The following is a 25,079-nucleotide window of genomic DNA, read 5'->3' on the forward strand; positions in this document are numbered from 1 at the left end:
TCACTAGCCAAAATTGCAAAGTCGTATGTTGTTTACTTTTCGTGTAGCACAGTGTTAAAGTTGAGCAGGTAATTCTTAATATTTTAGGAAAAAATTGTACTGAAAAAGTCTTGTAGAAATGTGTTTAAAAAATTCCTCAAAATGTGTCCAGATTTTGCATAATTTTGAAATGTATTGGAGTATAACAAAAAAGAGTGTCGAGAAGGTCGTGAGATTTTTTTGTATTTTTCTCTTGATTGTTTTCTTTGATACTTGCTCCCTGCTTGCTCATTTTGAGTTATGTCAAAAATGTTGGAAATAGCTGTGGGTCAAATGTTTGTATTTTGGGGTTTTTATCTTCATTTTCCCTGTTACTGTTGTAAAGTATGTCGTGTTTTGGTTTAATGTCTGTGGTCACCCTACATAACACAACTTGTGCAGGTCTACCATTATGTTATAGTTACTATATATAATGATTTATATAAAATGATAAAATTAAAATAAATTAAATTCGGTTTTTGGTATAACTGTCGTTACATGGTAATATGGTACAAAATTGCAAGTCTTTAACCAAAATGTCAAGATCATATATTGTTTACTTCTACAATTACACTGTCATAAAGCTAAAGAATTTTTAAAAATTTAAAGAGCACCATAAAAAATTAAATTAAATTTTGGTATATAAAGAGTAATATTTTTACGTATCAAAAGTGCGCCTTTTAGAATGGAATCGTCAACTTCAGTTAGGAATCTAAGTCTTACAAAAACATATTTATGGCAAAAGAAGTTTAGAAGCATATTAAAAATTAATTTAAAATTTAGCTATTTTCCCTATTTTTGAAAAGTATTTAGAGTTAAAAAAGTAGCGGAATATTTTAAATGAAGCTTATTCCAAAACGAGAATATATAGAGATGACGTTTGATAGAAATATTTTCAATCCCTTCAAAATGTACAATTCACAATTTGAACCAGTTTAGTTGCAATATATGCATATAATATTCGAAAACTCCCAAGTTTGTCTGCACCTCTATATGGGGCCTATACCAAAACATTTACCTGTATTGACAAATTTTCACACTATGAATTCATAGGCATTCAGAACTATAAATCCTAATTTACAGATAAATGTACTAAAAAATGTGGTCAAGACCCTCGAAATACATAAAATCGGGAAATACCGTTGTATGGGAGCTACACTAAAATATTGACCTAACTTAATAATTTTTTGCGAAATATTAGCTTAACCAATAATTTATCATATTAGAAGATGTTGGATTCATCAAATAAGAAATGAAGGCAAAACCGTAAAAACACTTCATAGTTTTTATGGTACCCATTTATGAGGGCTTCGAATATACCTCTCCAATCCCTCAATTTGCACCAAAACTGTGTTCCGTTATATTGATTGAAGTGTAAACATTCGAAAAATATTAACATTAGTTCACTCAAATGCTTCCCTGAATTAATCTCCGTTTTTGGAATCTTGCCCCAATGTGCGCTGCTCCGAATTTTGAAAAGTTGTCAATAACTGTTAAAAAATGATGTCCTTTCATGACATAGGTATCTATGTGTATGATTTCATTTTTTCTTGACGGTGTTTCCGTGATATTAAATTTTGGTTTTGTTGGTCTCCCATCATATTTAATTTCCTGACAAATTTCGCACTGATTGATTATCATCTGAATTAATTCCATTAGTTTTGGATAATATATTTTTTTCCTAATTTGATTATATATATAGTCCTTTTAATTCCGACTGGAACATAGGGCCGTCACAAATGTTTTCCATCTATCTCTATCCATGGCAAGGTTTTTCATTTCACTCCATGTTATTCGGCTCTCTTTTAATTCAGATTCTACTTGGCGCCTCCAGGTGTTTTTCGGTCGACCAATACGTCTCGAACCTTGGGGATTGTACTCGATTAGTTGTTTGGTTACGTCAGTCGACGCTTTCCTCATGGTATGACCAAGCCATCTGTATTTCTTTCCTTTAATTTCATCTTCCAGTGGTTGTTGATTCGACATATTCCACAGAGCATTGTTGGTTATGGTGTTGGGCCAGTAAATACCATATATGCGACGCAGGCACCTATTCGTGAATGCTTGCATGGAGTGCATTAGGTTCTTTGGAATCATCCAGGTTTCACATCCATATAACATAACAGATTTTACATTGCTGTTAAATACTTTTAGTTTGGTTCCCGAGGATATAGTCCTATCTCTCCATAGTTTATTAAGCATTCCAAATGCAGTTTTAGCTTTGTTGAGTCTACATTGTATGTCTTTGTCGCTACCGCCATTTGTAGTTATAATGCTGCCGAGATAATTGAATGAGGATACATCTTCAATTGGCTGGTTCATCACTTGGAAGTGGTTGGTGTTTCCGCTATGTATTCTCATTGATTTGGTTTTTGCTATATTGATGTGAAGTCCCGCTCTAACAGCTCTGTCCGTAAGATTTGTAAGTTTTGAAGACATGTCGGAGAAACGGTGTGACAGGAGGCAAATGTCATCTGCGTAGTCAAGATCATCTAAATTTCCATGTAGGCCTATTGTCACTCCACATTGTTCTGCCATAGCTCTTCTCATAATAACATCAAGAACAATGTTAAATAGAAGCGGCGATAGGACGCAACCTTGTCTCACTCCAACATTAACCTTTATTTCTTCACTTACAAGGCCTTCGTGAGATATACGGCAATGTGCATCTTTATATAGCTCTTTGATCAGGTTAATTATTTTACGGGGTACACCTTTACATTCCAATGCATTCCAAATAGCATTGTGGTGGATTGTGTCGAACGCTCGTTTAAAGTCCACAAATATTAGATACAGTGGAGAACGCCATTCAGCAGACTGCTCCACGATCACTCGGATGCTGTTAATGTGGTCTACACATGACTTGTTTGGTCTGAAACCTGCTTGCTCTGGTCTTAGTTGGGGTTCAATAATTGTTGATATGCGCTTATGAAGAATAAGTGCAATGATTTTATTTAACATATTTAGCAACGTTATTCCTCTCCAGTTGCTAACGTTTTGAAGATCGCCTTTTTTGGGTAACTTTATGACTAATCCCTCTTTTAGTTGTTTCGGCAGGTGCTCGTTTGTCCAAAAGTGATTAATAATTGGATATATTAACCTTGTCGTTAGCTGAATATCAATTTTTAAGATTTCAGGAGGTATGCCGTCTGGCCCTGCCGCTTTGCCACTTTTAAGTTGCTGGACTGCTTCCGATATTTCGGCCGGTGTTGGAGTTAAAACATTAATATCTTCTCTGATGTTGTTTGTGTGCTGCATTGGATCACAGTCACATATATTTATATTTTCATTGTTGCTCGTTGTCAATAGTCCTTTATAGTACTTTTCCCAGATTTTCAACTGCTTGTCCTTATCGCATGTAAGGATTCCATTTTCATTTTTGAGGGGTTTTGCACTGCATTTGTTGTTTCCTGCAATTTGTTTTGTTATTTTGTATAGGTCTTTCAATCTTCCTGTCTGGCAGGCTTTTTCTGCTTCTTCTGCAAGACTTTGTATCCAGTTCCTCCTATCTTTCCTGGCACTTCTTTTTACTTTCTTATCTTCAGAGTTGTATTGTCTTAACTTTTCTCCTTTTTGATTGGGAGAATTGGCCTTGTTGATTTCGGCTTTCAACTGTTTCCTCTCTACAATGTGTTCCCATGTTGTGTCTGAAATCCATGGTTTACTATCTTTTTTGGTGTAGCCAATTTCATTTATTGCTGTTTCAGTGAACGCAGATGTTATCTTTTTGCAGTATTCTTCAATTTCTTCATTCTCTGAGAGGTTGTTGACTTTTTCCTTCAGTTTGTTCGTGAAGTTGTTGCAGGTGTCATGGTTTTTGAGTTTTGTGATGTCCAATGATCTTCTCATACTTCTGTTGTTGCGAATTACAGATCGAAGTTTTAATCGTATATCAGCTACAATCAGGTGATGGTCGCTCGCAACGTCTGCTGCTCTCTTGTTTCTCACATCAAGCAGGGATCCTCTCCACATCTTGCTGATGGCAATATGATCTATCTGATTCTCAGTTAGCCTATCCGGGGAAACCCAAGATACTTTGTGAATTTGTTTGTGCGGGAAAAGTGTTCCGCCTAATACAAGGTTGAAGTTGTCGCATACTTCTAGTAGCAGCTCTCCATTTTCAGACAGGTGACCAAGTCCATGTTTGCCCATAACATTTTCACGGTTGCGGTTGTCACTCCCAACCTGTGCATTGAAATCACCCATTAGAATTTTGATGTCGCCATGATTAATGTTGTTAAGTACATTTGATAGTTCGCTATAAAAACGTGATTTGCATTCCATGTCGGCGAGTTCGGTGGGTGCATAACATTGAATGCATGATATGGGTCTTGCTTTTGTTTTAAGTCGGACCACAATTATTCTATCTGTGTGTGGTTTCCACTCAATTAGAGCTTTTTTGGCTTCTGCAGAAAGGAGGACTCCAACGCCGCTAGCTCGGGGTTGGTCGGGAGGTTTTCCCGAGTACACAAATTTTGATCCACCGATAGTGTTGATTTCCCCACTATCCGGCCATCTCACTTCGCTTAAACCAAGTATCAGCATTTTGTAGTTGATGAATTCTTTTTCTATCTGAGCAAGCTTCGATGTTTCCAACATAGTACGTACATTCCAAGAGCCTATTCGTATCCTTTGTTTCATTCCAATGGTCGTCATCGAGGGGGTTGGTGTTTGATTTTCATTTGTAACGGTTTGATTATAGGTTTCTAATATTCCTGAATGCATACTTTCTTTCACATGATACAATGATATTTGCTTAACGGCTTCAACTTCCGTTTCTATGTCTTGAGCTCTCATTGTGCATTTAACAAATTCTATCTGCTTATCATTAGAATACATTTCGATAAGTTTGTTCTGTACTTTATTATAATTGTGATCAGATATTTCCGAATAAATTCCAATTTTTCCTTTTGTTATGTATTTTTTAAATATATTTCCCATATCTTCAAAATCACTTTCAGCAATGAATATTATTCTTTTTCCGTGTAATATTTTTAGTTCCTCTATTTTATTATTTGTTAAACCCTGTTCGCTGTAGTGTCAAATTTTTGTGTGCTCTGTGCATTTTCTAAAAAAATTAAATTTTTAATTAAATTAGCGTGTATACGTTATCAAAAGTTTATTAAAATTATTAAATAACTTATTGTCTAAATATTGTGCTAATTGGTGAAGTGTTATTAATTACATTTGTGCTAATAAGCTCCTTTTTTGTGTTGAATTTGTCTAATTGGCTATTTCGTTTTGTGCATATATTCTGTTACATTAGCTTATTGTGTTGTTGTATCAGCTTGGTTATCATATCAAAACAGAGTTGCCAAAGATTGCTTTTTTTTAATTAAAGGATTAAGAAATTCAGCTACAAAATCTCCAAAAAATTTTAACTTATTAGTAAACTGAAATATAGTTAACATGGTCTGTTCATACGAAATATGTAATATTCGTGATGATAGTGAAGTTTGTGTTACATGTTGGTTTTGTTTAGATCAATGGCATTGTAAGTGTGCTCGTATGAGAGTAATAGTTACTGACATAATTAAAGAAAATGATGGAATTCGTTGGTGCTGTCCCAATTGTAGAAAAATCTCTGCTGATTTTTACAATTTTGCAAAGAATCTACATTCCGAACTAGTTTCAATTAAAGGGGAACTTTCCATAATTTGTTCCCGTTTTGATAAAGTTTCAAATTTGTTTAGCAAATATCCGGATTTGGACGAATTTGCATCGTCACCATCGGTTATCGGGCAGAAACGCAAAAGGTCGACGAAAAAGAGTACAGGTAAAACTGTTTCTAGTCGTAAACCTAGTGTTTCTCGGGATACTGTAGTACAATCGGATCCAGTTAATATTTCTGATACAACTGAATCTGGTCGTGCTCAGTTATACGCCAATGTTGTGTTGGATAAGCCTTTGGAAGTAAGCAAGCAGTTAAAGGAGGTTGTAGCAACTCCTGAGTTAATGAGTACTGATGGTGCTAGTCTTGAAAAGACCTCACAATCTGCTCAAGGTATTCAGGAGTTGGCAACATCCTTGCCTGTTGTCTCTTCAAGGGGCTCATCTGCCAATGTAGGCCATACCCAACAACCTGTGCAAAGATCATTATCTATGCCTCCAGCTATGAAAATGGTATTTGCGTCAAGGTTCCCTCCCGAAACGACGGCTGACGAAATTTATGATTATATAAGATCAAGTATTCAAGGAGATTACTTTCTTAAATGTTACAAGCTTCGTTCAGCATTTTCGGAAAGTAGATCTTCTTTCAGGATTGTTACTAATCAGTCAATATTTAACCAAATTATATCGAGAGAATTTTGGCCTGTAAATGCTTTTATAAAAGAATTTGTGGAAAGAAACGACAAGTTAGCACATTTGCCTCCGCGAACAGCTACAGTTTCAAAAAACTAAAAAATTCTATTTCTATATGCTATCAGAATGTAAGGGGTTTAAATACAAAATTAACTCGCTTATATACTGATAGCTTCGGTTTTAATTATGATGTAATTGTTTTATCTGAAACTTGGTTAAAAAAAGCTGTATTAAATAGTGAAGTTTTATGTCCGAAATATCAAATATTCAGAAATGATCGTGTTGCTAAAAAAGGTGGTGGAGTCCTTATTGCAGTTGACTCCTCTTATTCCACTAATTTAATTGAAATAAATAATATTCCTGATATTGAATTTTTAAGTATATCCATTGAACTAGGCAATTTTAAATTATTTATAACTTGTTCCTATATTCCTCCTTCTTCTCAACTTGACATATATAAAAAACATATATCCGCAATCAGTTCAATCGTTGGAAATATGAATGAAACCGATCGAATTTTGGTTCTGGGCGATTTTAATATGCCCTCTGTTAAATGGCTCTTATTACCAGATTCTGAAGCTCTAACACCACTAACATCCCGGGCGAATGCTAATCAAGATACATACGAAATTGTTAGTCGATTTTGTGACCTCAATCTTCATCAAATAAACGATATACTGAATAGTTACGATAGAATCCTTGATTTAGCATTTGTAAATGTTACTCAATATTTTGAAATAATTAGAATTCCACCAATTTCTATTCCTGAAGATATTCATCATCCCTCATTATGTATAACCATGACCCATACTCTTTCCTTTGGGGAACATCAGTCCAAAGTGTTAAAAACTGTCCTTAATTATAAAAAAACAGATTTTCGGAAACTCAATTCTCTTATTTCTTCTGTTAACTGGACATCGGTATGTATTTGCAGCAGTGATATTGATCTTGATATTAAAATTAACAAATTCTATGAGATCATAAATAAATTTATGCTTGAATGTATTCCAACTATTAAAATCACAAATTCTTATAAATTTCCATGGATTACTCCTGAGTTATCAACTATAAAAAATTCCAAAAATAAACTTTTTCGTAAATATAAAAAGTCAGGTTCTTCAATTGACTACGCCAATTATTCTGTAGCTAGGTCTAAGTATACGCTAGAATCTCGTAGATCATATAATGAGTACCTTAACAAGATTAAAGATAATTTTAAGTCCAATCCTAAGTCCTTCTATGACTTTGTTAATTTAAAAAGAAAAACACCTTCTAAGCCCTCTTTATTGAAATTCAATAATCAAGAATTTACTAAAAACACAGATATTGCTGAATGTTTTGCAGAATTTTTTGCTACAACTTATTCAAGTGCATCTTGCCAAATTAGAGATACATATCCTTATAAATTATCTCAGATTGATGAAATTTACATGCCTTTCTTACAATACCAAGACGTTTCCAAAAGTCTGCGATGTTTAAAACCCATTAAAAGTCCAGGTCCCGATGGAATACCTAGTTTAATTCTGAAGCATTGTTCAGTTGCATTGTCAACCCCTTTAACTCTATTGTTTAACTATTCCCTTAAATTCGGTCATTTCCCCGCAATATGGAAAAAGTCTTATATTGTACCTTTACATAAGTCAGGCAGTCTGACTAATGTATCCAATTATAGAGGAATTGCAAAATTAAGTGCAATTCCTAAATTGTTCGAAAAATTAATTACTTCTGTAATTTCCCATAAAATTCAACCCATGCTAAGTCCATATCAGCATGGTTTTCGTAGTGGTCTTTCGACCATAACAAACCTTATAGAATTCACATCGAATGTAATAAAAGGATTTGTTCGGCATAATCAAACTGACACAATATATACAGATTTCAGCAAAGCATTTGATAGGGTTAACCATAGGCTTTTGTTGTATAAATTAGATTATATGGGCTTTAATACTAATTTAGTAAGATGGATATCTTCTTATTTACAAAATAGATCACAAACAGTTTTGTTTGATGGATGTGTCTCAAAATCGATTGACGTGCCATCGGGTGTTCCGCAAGGAAGTCACCTCGGACCGGTTCTCTTTCTCTTATTTATAAATGACTTGCCGAACTCAATAATGCATTCTAGATTGCTAATGTACGCTGATGATGTCAAGCTATTCATTACTCATAAATCGGAAAAGCAAGCTGATCTTCTCCAGAGTGATTTAAATAGCCTTTTTCAATGGTGTAAAATCAACTGTATGGACTTAAACTTAAAAAAATGTAAACATATGTGTTTTTCCAGATCTTCTTCTTTAATAAGGCAATACAATATTAACGGTTCTCAATTATTAACTGTAGCATCATTTGTTGATCTTGGCCTTTTGATGGATCGAAAATTAAAATTTAATAATCATGTAATTTCTATTGTTAATAAAGCGCATGGAGTTTTAGGATTTATAAAAAGATGGGCCAAAGAATTTTCAGATCCCTATATAACAAAACAACTATTTACGTCACTTGTAAGACCTATATTAGAATATGGTTCTGTTGTATGGGACCCTCAATACGCAGTGTATTCTGATAAAATTGAATCAGTGCAGAAACAATTTTTGCTTTTTGCACTGAGAGGTTTACATTGGAATAGCGATTTTGTCTTGCCTTCATATACAAGCAGGTTAAAATTAATTCGATTACCTACATTAAAAAGTAGACGCACAATGTTAAACACTATGATGGTGCATAAAATTTTAATGGGTAATATTCCCTCGGATTTCTTAATATCATCTATTAGAATAAATATTCCTTGTAGAACAATTAGAAACTATCAACCCTTATTTAGAGATTTCCACCGCACGAATTACTCTATGGGAGATCCTATTAACAAAATGTGTGTAGATTTTAATTCCATGTATTGTAATGTAGACTTTGGCATGAGCCTTGACCTTATAAAATCTAACATAATTTTATTTTTAAATGAATAGTATATAAAAATGTATTAGTAAGTAACTAACTAGCTGATGAAGTAAATTCTGTAGCTGGTTTTCAATTTCCCTCTTATACCCCATCATGATGCGGATCATGGTGTGTACGCGATCCCTACGTAAAAGGGAGGTCGCCCCCTCGGTCGGCAGGGGTGGGAAAGTGAGGCGTGGGAACGTTCGAAAAAAAAAAAAAAAAAAAAATTATCTGGGTTTTATATTTATTAACTATCTCTTCTTTGATTAGCAAATGATCACCTAAGTTTTCTTCTGCTGAATGAACTGTTGCCATTGTTTCGTCTTCTACATTATTAACCAAAAAAATTAAAATTTTCAGTATCTTCTGAAATAGTGTCCTCACTATTTTGAATTCTACTTAGGAAATCGGCTACTTTATTCTCTTTGCCTTTCAAGTATTCTATTTCAAATTGATATTCCCCTAGTTTTAATAACCATTTCTGGTGTCGCGGTGACATGTCCTTCCCTTTATATTTTGAATGGAGAAATTTAATTGGTTGATGATCAGTTAAGATTTTAAATCTCCTGCCATAAACATATGGTCTAAAGTAATTAACACTCCACACAATAGCTAAAAATTCTTTGTCTGTTGCTGAATAATTTTTTTCGTGATTATTTAAGGTTCTTTAAGCGTAACACACTGGGTGTCCTTCTTGAGATAATACAGCTCCTATCGCATAATTGGATGCGTCTGTTGTGACAGTAAATGGTTTATCAAAATCTGGGTAACGTCCCAGCAAACCAAATGTCTGATGTCCGACAAGTCTGAACAATTTCGGAAGCAAAGTCGTTCAGATTTCGTTACGATTTCTAAACGATTTTTCGGACAGGAAATAGTTCAGATTTTGTATAGATTTCGTTCCGATTTCGGAACGAATGTCGGAAAGAAATTTCCTTTTTCGAATTTCCCAAGGATTTTCTTCAGATTTCGTTACGAAATCGGACCGAAATCGATCCGATGTCGCTCCGACATTTCGTTCCGAAATTATGTCAACCACTTCATACAACTTTCGTTAAGATATCGTTACGATTTCGGATCAGATTTCGGATGAATCGTCCGAATTTAGTTCCGATTTCGTTACGATGTCGGTACGATTGATTTGCTGGGGTAATATTGGATGAGTACTAATTAGTATTTTCAATTTTTCGAAAGCTCCTATATAAGTTGGAACCTTTAGATTAATCTTTACTCCTTTCTTTAAATATTTAGTAATTGGCTGTGCTATTTTCGCATAGGCTTTCACGAATTTTCGATAATAACCCGTTAATCCTAAGAAACTTTTGATTTGCTTTTCTGTTTTCGGCAATTCCAAGTTTTCAATAACCCTTTGTTAGGGTTCGTTTTCATACCGTCTTTTGTTAGGATGTGACCTAAAAATTCTGTTTCTTTCCTCATGAAGTTGCCTTGAATATATCCTTGATTGCTTTAATATATTCCTGTAATGTCGTACTAAAAATGAGTATATCATCAAGATACACTACAAATGTTTTGTTAATAAAATCTCTCAAAATTTCGTTTATTAGGCGCTGGAAGGTTGCCGGCGCATTCTTTAATCCAAACGGCATTCTTATGAACTCATATAGTCCGTGAGGTGTAACAAATGCAGTTTTTTCCCGATCTTCTTTCTTTACTAAAATTTGATGGTAACCTTTCGCCAAATCTAATGTTGTGAAATAATGAGCTCTTCCTAGCTTGTCTAGTATTGAATCTATATTCGGTAGGGGATATTTATCATCAATAGTTATATCATTTAATTTTCTATAGTCTATTACTATTCTGAATTTTTTTTTCCTGAATTAACCATATTTTTTGGAACTACTATTAATGGGCTTGAATATTGTTTAGGTGATAGCTCAGAAAGGCCGCAGAGAATAGTTGTTGTTTGTGGAGATGAGCAATGGTGATACAAACCCGAGTGTAACCGATAAGTAAAAGAGGAGAAAATAAAACACAAAGGTTTTTAGTTGGTATAATAATAATATTGGTGTGGAGGTGATTTATTTAGGCGAAAAGTACTGATGACTTTACCTGGTGTGGGTGAGACGCGTTACAATTCGTGAGTAAACCGAGAAGTACTTCCGTACTGGTGAAGAGATGACTAATAAGTGATTTTTGTATAAAAACCGAAAGTGAATCAAGGCTGAGGCAATCACTGCTTATTGGAAAGTTCTCACTACGATCCGAACTGAGCGAATACAGTTCCAGGGAGAAATTGCAGAGAAATTCCACTACCAAGAGAGTACTCTTTACGATCCGCGCTGAGCGAACATAGTCTCTGAGAAGATTTGTAGGGAAATGATTGGAAATATCACCCTACGGTCCGCCGTAAGCGAACATAGTTTCTCAGAGGGTTTGTAGAGAACACTTAAGGAAGGGAGGCCTCTCTGCGATCCGAACTAGGCGAACAAAGGCTCCCTGGAGATTTGTAGTGAAAATACCAATAGAGAGTTTCTAACTTAAACATTAGCCGCCAGCCTTGAAACACATAGGGGTGTTTCAACATAAAATGGGCGAACTTAAAGTAACTTACAACTAGGAATCCAAGTATGTAAATTCAGTTAGGTGAGCTTTTCCGATTTAAAATTTTCGATTATTATTTTTTTTTAATTCTGGACTGTAATAAAGCGATAGCCGTTACGTAGCTAATAAAAATGGCGAAGGTGAAAATAAATCTTATGTTAGCGAGGAGAAACTGATAGGAAAGACGGAGTGAAACCGATAGGAAATACATCCTGGTGAGAACAATAAAGTATTCACGGTTTTTGGTTGTCTGATGGTGCAGTCATTTGAACGTAATTAATTCGAATGATGGGGGGAGAAGAGGACATTGGACCAGTTAGGATCCATCCGAATACCGTATTTTGTGCAAGAAGTGAACCATGTACATATATTTTTGGGTGAATTCCGTCTAAAAGGATTTTTGGGTATAAATCAGCTCCGATCAATAGTTCTACGGGTCTACTATCAAAAAAGTGTGGATCAGCTACCCGAATGTTTGGTAAACGATGTGTTATATCGGGATCTATTGAGAAAGATGGAAGATCATCCGATATCCGAGGGAGAATAAATGCATCTGTTTGAAGTACCAACGAAGAATTGATTCTTGAACCGATTTTCAGAGAACAACTCTTCTGAGTATTAGCTGATACCGTTTCCGTTACTCCTGAAATACGAGCTAGAGAAGAGCGAGTGGGCAAATGTAACCGATTTTTAATGGTTTCAGAAATGAAAGAACCCTCGGATGCTGGATCAATCAGAGCTCTAACTGGATACTCTTTACCGTTATGGATTAGATTCACTATAGCAGTTCCCAGAAGAACATTACGATTCTGTAATGTATGGAAAACTTGTTGATTTACTATAGTTGGATTGGCACCGGTGGAGGTGGAAGCTATATTGTCATTGTGGTGAAGTACAGAATGGCGAGAAGAAGAAGGTGTAGAATTTGATGAAGGAGGTGAATTAGTAGAACAGTGGAGGAGGGTGTGATGTCTTTCACGACACATATTGCAATTATGGGCGCTAGTACAAGTTTTAATTGTATGACCCCGTGAAAGACAATTCCAACAACTGCCTTGTTTCTTCACCGTGGAAGATTTTTGGTCAAAAGACAATTGCTTAAACTTTGGACAAGATCGCAAAGAATGAATTTCCGTAGGACATAGAAGACAAGTTAACTTGGAAGGTGAATTTAATTTTTTCGAGGCCGATTTTTTGGTGATAAGTGATTTAAATTCTTTCGAAGAAGACTTTTTATTGGTTTCAGGGCCTTTGATATCACGCAAACAGTCAAGAGTCTGAATTCTTTCAGAAATAAATGAATCCAAGTCTTCCCAAGAAGACAAAGCAGATTTGTCTTTAACACTCTGTTCCCATAGAGTGACAGTTATTCGCGGTAAACGCTGAATACAAATGAAGACTATGATAGGATCCCAATGTACAAGTGACTATTGACAATAACCCGTTTATTGTCAAACCGATTTTTGAGAGCTGTCCATGCTAAGACGAAGCTACGGTGAGTTAATGGGAACTTAGATACAATTTCTTTAGCTTCGCCGTCTGTCTTTCTAACTAAGTGACAGAGTCTCTCAATGTCACTAAGACCAGAATTATTTACATATATCGCGGTGAAAAGCTCTCGGAAAGATGGCCACGACAAGAAATCACCATGAAAGGTTTCTATGTCGTATGGAGGAAGTACAAGGTTATGTACACTATCCGGATTTGGTGAAAAGGATTCTCGAGTTTGAAAAATGTTTTGAACTAATGAAGGGACTGGATGATCCACCTGAGTACCGATTTCGTGAGATGCAGGTGTCGACGTACTCATATTATTTGCTTGGTCACCGTGAAATTCTTCTGCCGAGAGGTCCGAACCATTTACTGAGGTGTGATGTGAAGATTTGAAGGATTTAAGAATTTTGCCCAATTTGCGATTCATAGTTGACCTACAAGTAATATAAGTCTGATGACACACTTCGTATTTACTATCTAACGAATCTATGTCATCCTTTTTTGAATATACCGCCGACATTAAATAATCGAGGCAACGATCGAGTGTTAATTGGACCTTTGACCACAGCTTGTCCAATTCTGTGCTACGAAACTCTAAGTCGTACTGATCTAACTGATCATCTCGCATTTGGTTGAAATGGGAATCGAATTGGATCAAAGCATCCGATGCTCTGATAAAGAGATCTAAAGGTGTGACCGGCATTGTTGAGGATTTCTTTGTTCCGAAAAATTAGACAAATTTCCACGAATTTGTTGGAATAATTGACAAAAATGAACAAAGAGTTGTAAAAATTCAATAGAATTTATTATTTTTGCTCGAGGTGTAGGGTGAACCAATAGCTAAAATGTCAAAACTGATTTATTTTGCGGAAAAGGAAACACAAATAAACCAAATGTCCGAAAAATAAAAACAAATTCCCGCGAATCTGTTCAAAAATTGCAAAAAAAAACAACAAATTTTGAAAAAGCTGCAAAAAATCAATTTAATTTATTGTTTTAGCAGCGAGGTGTAGGGTGAATCAGTGACTGAATGTCTAAAATCGATTAATTTTTGTGAAATGGGAAAACACAAATGTCCAAAATATCAAAAACCGAATAATTTGGGAATTTTCCTTGTGAAAAATTAAAATTTTAAATTCCAAAGGGACCGAATGTAGGGTGCACTACTTCAGAACAACCAAAAAAGCAAAAAACCGCAACCGAAAATTCAAATATGTTAATAAAAAAGGTGATTTTAGTATAAAAATATAAATTTATATTGAATATTTGAATAAATATATATGTTATATTTACTAAAAATATAAATATATAATGCCGATTGTAGGGTGTACGATGTCCAAAAACCGTTTATACCGAATACCGATTATTTTTCGAAAATATGCAAATATTTATTTTTCCGAAAAAAATATTAAAAAATAATTTATATAAGAAATAATTTTTTCACCTGTGACCCACTGTAGCAGTAGAAATAACGAATATGTACAACAAAACGAAAGTACACACAACGTCGATGCCGCAGTAGACGTATGCTGGTATGTACTAGTAGGTAAGCAGGTAGAGAGACCACAACGTATTGAATTGTTGTTGGTAGGTTTTTTCGTTTTATTAGGCGAAGCTAAAAAAGGCGGGTGATTTTTAAGACGTTTGTTGTTGCAATTCTCACTAAAGGGCTCTCCCTTTGGAATAATTATGGATGTAGGGATAGTGAGAAAATAAACCGAGATAATATAACAACAACACGTATTGGCGATCGCTACACTTGTTGACTTGTTTGTGAATAATAAAGAAACACAGTATGCTTTATATTAGATTTATTAAATTCACAAAATAAACTATATTTTTCTAATATTTCAAGGTGAATGCAACCGTATTTTGGTGAGAATTTTTATAAAATGATTTAGTGTGAGGACTGTATGAGGATTTTGACCGTATTTGATTGTAATTACCGACCGATAGGGTGAATAAAAGTCGATCAGTATATCGAAATATTTTTATGCGAAAAGAGATACATATAAAAATTGAACACTCGCGATTCGCTCACTTATGGAAAACACTGAATATACATACCTGGTATGTTTTTTGATGAAATATTTGGTGTTGGTGATAATGTATGATGGTTTGATGATGAGGATGGTGGTGAAGGGTGATTGGGGAAACTTTTGTGTGGTGAAGAAGAGAACAAAAACTGCGATTAGCACTAACAACACCGTGTATGTTGTCCACTGATCCGTTTCGATTGGATGAAATGTTTAAGTGGACAACAACAAAATCCAAAGGAACTTTTCCGGCTCGACTGGACCAAATATTTAGGTGATAGCTCAGAAAGGCCGCAGAGAATAGTTGTTTTTTATGGAGATGAGCAATGGTGATACAAACCCGAGTGTAACCGATAAGTAAAAGAGGAGAAAATAAAACACAAAGGTTTTTAGTTGGTATAATAATAATATTGGTGTGGAGGTGATTTATTTAGGCGAAAAGTACTGATGACTTTACCTGGTGTGGGTGAGACGCGTTACAATTCGCGAGTAAACCGAGAAGTACTTCCGTACTGGTGAAGACATGACTAATAAGTGATTTTTGTATAAAAACCGAAAGTGAATCAAGGCTGAGGCAATCACTGCTTATTGGAAAGTTCTCACTACGATCCGAACTGAGCGAATACAGTTCCAGGGAGAAATTGCAGAGAAATTCCACTACCAAGAGAGTACTCTCTACGATCCGTGCTGAGCGAACATAGTCTCTGAGAAGATTTGTAGGGCAATGATTGGAAATATCACCCTACGGTCCGCCGTAAGCGAACATAGTTTCTCAGAGGGTTTGTAGAGAACACTTAAGGAAGGGAGGCCTCTCTGCGATCCGAACTAGGCGAACAAAGGCTCCCTGGAGATTTGTAGTGAAAATACCAACAGAGAATTTCTAACTTAAACAAATATCTTGAATAACTTTTTTGTATAATTCCTTGTTCTTCCATTTTTTTAATTTGTCTCCTTACCTCCATTTCGTGTTGAGGCGGATATCTATACAATTTCGAATTAATTTGTGTGGTTTTTATTTCATGTTGAATTTCCGTAGTATTTGTTATTTTTAAATCTTTTCAATAGTTTTGTAACTTCTCTATATTCTTCTTCATTTAAGTGACCTAGCTTCAATCTATCTAAATTCAAATCAGTTGCTTCTAAAGTATACATTTTGTTAAAGTCATATGTATTTTCTAGTAATTTACTTTCTTTCTGATTTAAAATTATTTTTCCTTCTTCAATATTTATTTTTCCATTTAAAAATATTAAAATGTCCATGCCAATTATAAAGTCATATGTTCTTCCTGTGAGAGGTGCTACTTTCCATCTAACTCTTGCATTATTTGGTAAATTGAATTCTTCTGGTGCTTCTGTACACACTTCATAATTTATTGAATCTTAATTAGTTATCGTGCTAAATAATATTGGATGTTTTAATTTTACTTTGGGAAAATCCTTTATCTCGTTGTTAATTAAACTAAAACTTGCTCATGTATCTATTAACGCTTTGTAATTCTTACATTGAATTACTATTTTTATTTGGGGTAACCAATCCGAGGCGGATTCATAAAAAAATACAATTATTTACTTCTTCCCGTCTTTCATAATTCACGTGAGTTTCTTCCTGGCTTTACCTATCCGAAATTAAGCGATTTTGGCTAATTTGAGGAGTAGGGTGTCCTGCCAATTGGAGGTTGCTCATATTTGTTTCAAGATTATCAATTTCCATTGGTTCGATCTGGCCTTGCCTAAGTTGATTCTAACGATATTGTCCTGAATTCTGTCTAGGGTTTCCTGTCTGTGATCTTTGAACCGAATTATTATGGTTATAGTTATTTCTATTATTTCCATTATAATTGTTATAATTATTTTCCCTGTAATTATTATTTTGTCTATACTGTCCAGAGTTATTATTTTGATCTTCATTTTGATGTTTAGGATAATGATTCTTATTTTTGTAATTTTCATTCGATTTGTCCTGGTTGCTATTGTTCCATTTGATTTCTTTCTTAGATTTCCTGTTCTCTGGTCTAATACAGCTATTCTCAAATCTTCTACTACACATTCATAGCGATCATGAATACTCACGTAGGGAGCTTCTCACGAGTGAGTTGCAGCTCACTTCTCACGTCTCGACCTATCACAAATGACAAGGGAGGAGCGAAAAAAGTGAAGAGGGGTTCACAAGTTTGAAAATTGAAAATAGTGCCGCATTTTGTGAACCCTTGAAAATATAATTTGCGTTGCCATATCGTTATTTTATTTACAAACATTTTTTTAATTTGTCTCCTTACCTCCATTTCGTGTTGAGGCGGATATCTATACAATTTCGAATTAATTTGTGTGGTTTTTATTTCATGTTGAATTTCCGTAGTATTTGTTATTTTTAAATCTTTTCAATAGTTTTGTAACTTCTCTATATTCTTCTTCATTTAAGTGACCTAGCTTCAATCTATCTAAATTCAAATCAGTTGCTTCTAAAGTATACATTTTGTTAAAGTCATATGTATTTTCTAGTAATTTACTTTCTTTCTGATTTAAAATTATTTTTCCTTCTTCAATATTTATTTTTCCATTTAAAAATATTAAAATGTCCATGCCAATTATAAAGTCATATGTTCTTCCTGTGAGAGGTGCTACTTTCCATCTAACTCTTGCATTATTTGGTAAATTGAATTCTTCTGGTGCTTCTGTACACACTTCATAATTTATTGAATCTTAATTAGTTATTGTGCTAAATAATATTGGATGTTTTAATTTTACTTTGGGAAAATCCTTTATCTCGTTGTTAATTAAACTAAAACTTGCTCATGTATCTATTAACGCTTTGTAATTCTTACATTGAATTACTATTTGTATTTGGGGTAACCAATCCGAGGCGGATTCATAAAAAAATACAATTATTTACTTCTTCCCGTCTTTCATAATTCACGTGAGTTTCTTCCTGGCTTTGCCTATCCGAAATTAAGCGATTTTGGCTAATTTGAGGGGTAGGGTGTCCTGCCAATTGGAGGTTGCTCATATTTGTTTCAAGATTATCAATTTCCATTGGTTCGATCTGGCCTTGCCTAAATTGATTCTAACGATATTGTCCTGAATTCTGTCTAGGGTTTCCTGTCTGTGATCTTTGAACCGAATTATTATGGTTATAGTTATTTCTATTATTTCCATTATAATTGTTATAATTATTTTCCCTGTAATTATTATTTTGTCTATACTGTCCAGAGTTATTATTTTTATCTTCATTTTGATGTTTAGGATAATGATTCTTATTTTTGTAATTTTCATTCGATTTGTCCTGGTTGCTATTGTTCCATTTGCTTTCTTTCTTAGATTTCCTGTACTCTGGTCTAATACAGCTATTCTCAAATCTTCTACTACACATTCATAGCGATCATGAATACTCACGTAGGGAGCTTCTCACGAGTGAGTTGCAGCTCACTTCTCACGTCTCGACCTATCACAAATGACAAGGGAGGAGCGAAAAAAGTGAAGAGGGGTTCACAAGTTTGAAAATTGAAAATAGTGCCGCATTTTGTGAACCCTTGAAAATATAATTTGCGTTGCCATATCGTTATTTTATTTACAAATAATTTTGCAATAATTAAATTCGTAATTTTTTTATAAAACATTACATTATTTTAAATTAAAGTAATATTTCTAAAACGAAAAATAATTTTTATCAACAATGCACTTTAAAAATACTTGGTAATTGATAAAAAATATGAAATGTTTGATATGGGGCAACATCTGTAACAGCTGTTTTTTTTTTTTTGTTTTGACAGATACATACATACATATGTAAAAATTGTTTATTTACGCCCGAAGAATTTCTGCAATTTGCAAAAAAGTGAACAAAAAACGTTTAAAGGTCATTAAATGGCAAAAAGAAATGAAAATGAAAATATTATTGCATTTTGAATGATGTGCGAAACGACAAACGCTGAGGAATACATAGAAAACCAAGCAAAATTTTGTGGAAGTCGTTCCATGCGATGCCAATATCTCACTGGATCTTTTGTATTAGTTCAAATGAAGTTATGAAAGATCCCACTTTCAGCATTTAGAAGGAATTTCAAGAATTGTAAATAAATACAATACGTGAAACATCCGGTCTTTTCTCCAGCAATAGCACCAATTATATGAACGCTAAGTACAATTCGTGAAATTCGGATCAACATTTGAACCAATTTCATGGATTTTAAATACAATTTCTCAATTTTCAAGAAGGTCAACCGTGCAAAAGGCTATAATATAAACATGCCCTTTTTTATGAATTTAATCCTTCCTATTGTGGCTTGTTCGTGGAATATGCCATGCCAAGGTGGTGGTTAAGATACCATTCCTCTGGGTTATTGAAGATGCCATCCAAAATGATTTAGATCTTTTAGGGGTCACAGTATTGTAAAAAGAATGGGCGAAGGTGGTAAAAAGGTGACATATAACTTGCACTCATGCTTGAATAGAATCTTTGGCATCGAATATTTTGCTGGGAACCTTAGCGAACAAAGAACAATACAAAGGCACTTAAGATATGTCACTTATCATCTTGAGTGGCCTCAAAGTTTGGAAGTACCTACAAAAAAAAAAAATTAGAAAGGTGTTGCTCCTGATTGGATCCTCTTCCATTCCTGTTTTCATCATATGATCCTGAACCGCTTCCCATATCTGAAAAATTTTGGCCAACTTCAACTCCACCTCCAAATTACGCCAAACTCGATTGAGGTCTTCCTTGCTTCATTGATACACGGATGAACATGTATAGTTGCCAAAAGAATTTCTAATTGTTTTTTATTTGTTACCTTTAAAGCATGGCATAGACTATTTGCCAAGGCGATGAACCCCTTACGTACGTGTGTGCTTGATAAGTGTGTAGCAAAGCATTCAATCAGCCTTCAATCCGCAATGGAAATCTTCATATTTTCCTCTATAAATAAATGAACTTAATTTTTTTTTATTTCTTCACAAACACAATGTTCTTTTTTACCAGAATTGCTTTTTGACAATTTGAAAATAAACCATATTCATCGGATTGACTGGGTTTCATTTTGAAAATCAAAACTATTTTGATTTTCCTCAATCCATAAAATTCACACACACATTCTCATATTTTGAAAAATTTACACATACTACTAAAAATGTTGACATCAAAATTTGATAATGTATGGGGCGCTTAACATAAAACAAAAAGACAAAAGATTCGTTTCTTGTCGATTTTTTCTATAAAAAATGTCTATAGATAAATTTTTTTGTTCAACTCACCTTGATTTCTGTGGTGAGAGAAAATTGCCTCACATTCTCACTTTTTTGACATTTATGATAGCTACATTTCTCACGAACGTGAGTTTTGTTCTCCCTTATGATGTTTGTAATAAGGGAGGAGGCGAGAGTGAGAAAACTCACGGTGAGATGATGTTCATGATTGGGCTAATTATTTTTAAAATGTTATTTAAAATTGCCTCGTTATAAATTTTGTCTAAGAGAACTCCTTGCGTCATTTCCTTTATGGTGTTTACTAGTATACTGTCCATATTACTTAGGTCGATGTAGTGATCCTCGTTATAGTATACAGTTAATTCGTCCGTCTTGTATTTAATGTCCTGTACTTCAATCATAAGCTCACTCACCGTATTGACTTTCAGGTTGGCCACTCTTCTATAAAGTTGGTGCGGCTCCACGTCTGGTCTGTATCTAAACTTCAAGGTTTCTTTTATCAGTTTCCAATTGTCTGGTTCTGGTATATTGATGATGGTGTTTTTCGCCTGACCCTGGATAGTTCGGTAGAATATTGTTCTTACGGCTTCCTTTTTGGTTTCCTCATTGGTAATCGTTGATAAAAGATACTCTATGCTGCTAAAGAAAGAGTTTACGGATACTTCTCCATTTCCGGTGAATGTTGGTAAATTGTATATTGTTTTCCTCAAAGTTTCTCTTTCTGTGTTGTCTGCTCTATTTTTTAATTCTAAGTATGCTTGTCTAATAGCCTCTAGCTGCTGTTCTCGCATAGCAAGCTCTTCTACCATAGCTGCATTTTGTTGTTGTTGAGCCTGTAACTCAGCCATTCTGCTTCGATCAAAACTCTGTTGTGGTCTTTGTCTCTGTATTTTTGTAATTTTTATCGTTTCAGTTTAAACTCAAGGTTAATAAGTCTGCTTTATTTTGTGGTGTCTTTTTGCTTTTTTAAAAATTCACTGCACAAAATTGGTTTAATAATTTTATTTTGCGGTGTTTTTTTTCTTGTATAAAAATTCACTGCGCAAAGTTTCTTTGAAGAATTTATTTTGTGGTGTCTTTTTCTTGTATAAAATTCACTGCACAAAAATTATTTTCTTTTAGGAGTTTATTTTGTGGTGTATTTTTTCTTTTGTAAAAATTCACTACACAAAAATTATTTTCTGTTAGGATTTTATTCTGTGGTGTCTTTTTTATATGTACACTTCACTGTTTATTTGTGGTGTAATCAAATGACATATTTTAAAAATTCAATTCACAAAATTTTATTGTGTGAATCCTTTACTTTTTTAAAGGATCCTACCGACTGCGCCAAAAACGAAGTAACCGATCGCCGAGACGTTTTTAAAAAAATAAGACAATTTGATTTGAACAAAATCAGTTCTAAATTAAGACTGACGTTTTTCTTTATTGATTATCAATAATAATATAACGTTACATTGTTTAATAAAGTGCTAAGTTGTAGTTTTACTAAAGTGAGAAAATATTATGAGCTGATTACTTGGAATTATTTATGGTCTGATTTTATTTATCTGGAATTGTTTATGCTTATTAAAGTAATTTGGAAATTTACAATGTGAAAATGTTTAATACCGGAAATGGTATTTAGGTTACTGTCTGGCTTTATTAATTTCGCTAATAAATTCCTCGAATTTATCAGGTTGGCAGGTATTTGCATATGTAACTTGGGCGAAATTATTTTAATCGTGCGATTTTTTACAATAATATCTTAACAAATTAAGAAAATACAAAGTTTTTCTTTTTTGAAATATGCAACTATTTTTTTAATGAAAAGCGCCGATTTTTGTCAAAAATAATGTCACTATTTTAGCAAATAGAATGCGCCGAAATAGGCGAAAATATTTTTTATTACTATTTATGAAAATAGAAATTTTTCGTAAGAATATCCAAATATTTTTTTTTTAATGCACAAAGCGCCGAAGGCGAAAACTTCTTTGCAAAAAATCGCGCAATTTTTTTCAAAAATATTGTCACTAAAGAAAATAGAAATTTTTTGTAAAAAAAAATTAATTATTCGAATTCCACTACCACACAAGACTTAAAATTTTTGTAATTAATCGTAGTTTAATATGTACAAAAAATTTCAAGAAAATCGAAGAGTTCAATCATTGATAAAAATTGGCTTTAAATATTAAATCGCGAAAATTGCATCCAAGCCCACTGTCCTGGGCTGATAAAAAATACAAAAAAAATTTTTTCTATTTTTAAAGAAATCTACTTTTTCAAGGCACGATATTTCTGGAACCTTTAGTAGAAAAATCTGAAAATATAAAATGTTTTGCTGATGAGCAGCATCACCACAGCAAAGATAAAGGAAATCAAAAACCTCGTTTGAAAAACTGTCCGATTTCACTCAGTAATCCCCATATATTAAATTTTTGGAGTAAGTCTATACTCTCGTTGATATGGGCCTCTAAAGTATCGAAAGGGTTACTCAACCTTCATTGTAAATTAAAATTTCAAGCTTTTAGTTCTATCCATTCATATAATTACAAATGGTACCAAGTTTAGTGCTTTTCCTGCACTAATAGTTCAAGTTTCTAAAAACCGTTTGATACATCCATCATATGGGATGACTCTCATTCCTAATTTCAGAATTCTAACTCTATATGTTCGCCATATTTAGTATCTTTTAGTACTTTTTGTATCGTACGAATGTCCAAAAAGTCTGACACATTCGAACCTAGGGTGACCCCCACCTAAATTTCAAGATTCTAGCTTCAGCCTTTTAGCTTCATTACTCAACTCTTTGATAAGTATAGATTTTTTGTTTGTCTGTTAAGAAAATAATGGTTGCTAATTTTATTTTGGTACCTTTGATAAGTATTTTTGTTGCACCTTTCCACATAATTGCCACAACTGTGTATTGGTGGTTTAATGTTTTTCTTTACGGCTTTGCTACCCATGGAATGGGATCTGGATGATACCTTATGGCTTTGGTAAGTTTGTGAGGCTACCTTGTCAGTGGCGTCTTTCCCGATCTCAGTATTTTGATGTCAAGCAAAAGCTGTAGAGGGTTTAGAGTCCTAACTCGGCTTGGGTATCTTGGCATTCGAGTGTGGCTCTTCACCGTATTTTTTGTGGAGAAGGTTTTATCTTTGTAGAATCCACACGTCCTGCTGTCGAGGCCGGTTCTGAAAAAGTCTTCCCAGCTTCCCGCGTAATTGGTGTATATTCAGGCTGATTCTTTCTCTCTTACGCCCCTTCTTTTAACTTCTAGAGGGGTCCCGCCACTGTGGTGGCAGAGCCTCCCGTTGAAGAGGGTGTCAAGGTCGCCAACCCAACCTGCCCAAGGTAGGTTGAGCCATATCAATATCGCGTTTGATGTTAAAATTGAACTGAGATGCAGATTTCTCTTGGGAAGCGACTGGATCTCTCTGGTCCTGGTCATATCGTCTACCGTGAACGTTGCTAAAATGTTGTCATCAACCTACTGATGCTGGGAGTTATTTTTATTAATAGCCTGTTTCACTAAGCCGATTCGAGTTCAAATTCGTTCGAATTACTACTAAACTCCTGTTATTGTTGAACATTTTTGACAGAAAACAAAAATGAATCAAATATTTTTCGAAGAATATGTTGTATTATTATATTGAAATGCGAAGTTATAATCAACTTAAAGGGTTTGTTATTATTTCAGCACAAAAAAGACGTTCACACTTCGTTGTAAAAAACTTTAGAAAATATACAAGAGTTGTAAATCACTACAATGAGTGAATTCCGCTTTTGTAAATCACTTTTAATTTTTGGGACAGACATTTCTTTTATGACTTTGATTTTCTCATCATAAACTTTGACGCCTTCTTGGCTAAAAACATATCCGAGAAATTTTACTTCTTTCAGGAAAAACTTACATTTATTCTTATTAAGTCTTAAATTTATTTCTCTCACTCTTTCTAGTACTTTGCTAATCTTTTATTATGAATTTCCTCTGTCTCATATACCAAAATACCATCGACAAAAATGAAAACTCCTTCTAAATCTCCTAAAAGATCTCTAATGACTCTATAAAATATTTCTGTTGAAGCATTTATACCAAAGGGAAGTCTTAGATATTAATATCTACCAAAAGGTGTTTGAAATGTACATAAATCAGAACTTTTTTATCTAGCTTGATACACCAAAAACCTGAATTTACATCTAAATGAGAAAAAAAAAAACAGATGCGCCTCTTAGCTTTGATCTTATATCATTTATATTTTGTAATTGATAATGTTCTCTCATTATGTATTTATTTAAATTTCTGGGATCAAGACATACTCTTAAATCTCCTGACTTTTTAACTGTTAAGACAATAGAATTCACCCAAGATGTTGATTTTGTGACTCTTTGTACTACTTGCATGTGCTCTCCATTCTATCTAATTCTATTTTTAAATCATTTAGCAAAGCAAGAGGAACTTTTCTTGGAGGATCAACACATGGAACCGCATTATCCGACAATTTTAGTATACACACATTATATTGATTGACAATTTGTTTGCACTTACTTTTA

General features: G+C 34.0%; 2 protein-coding genes across 5 annotated transcripts in view; both read left to right on the top strand.

The window, feature by feature from the left end:
* Positions 1 to 25,079, top strand: part of Ror (Tyrosine-protein kinase transmembrane receptor Ror) — an 86,262-nt gene that overhangs the window by 45,065 nt on the left and 16,118 nt on the right. The gene's annotated exons all lie outside the window — the stretch shown is intronic.
* On the top strand, positions 5,046 to 14,929 carry LOC141394365 (uncharacterized). Of its 3 annotated transcripts, none has more exons than XM_073968629.1 (2): positions 5,046 to 5,077; positions 5,367 to 14,929. In XM_073968629.1, exon 2 carries the CDS (start codon positions 5,428 to 5,430, stop codon positions 6,418 to 6,420), a length of 993 nt encoding a protein of 330 aa, XP_073824730.1. In that variant the 5' UTR covers positions 5,046 to 5,077; positions 5,367 to 5,427; the 3' UTR covers positions 6,421 to 14,929. The 3 variants fall into 3 exon arrangements, with proteins under 3 accessions (XP_073824730.1, XP_073824729.1, XP_073824731.1); XM_073968628.1 differs by having other exon boundaries at positions 5,049 to 5,184; positions 5,360 to 14,929; XM_073968630.1 differs by having other exon boundaries at positions 5,049 to 5,184; positions 5,423 to 14,929.

Source organism: Musca autumnalis, unplaced genomic scaffold (assembly GCF_047663935.1).
Source record: "Musca autumnalis isolate F117 unplaced genomic scaffold, ASM4766393v1 scaffold_2, whole genome shotgun sequence".
Lineage (NCBI taxonomy): Eukaryota > Metazoa > Arthropoda > Insecta > Diptera > Muscidae > Musca > Musca autumnalis.

Bases quoted from the DNA above. Each gene is read 5' to 3' on its own strand.
- LOC141394365 (XM_073968629.1), top strand. From the start codon at position 5,428: ATGGTCTGTTCATACGAAATATGTAATATTCGTGATGATAGTGAAGTT.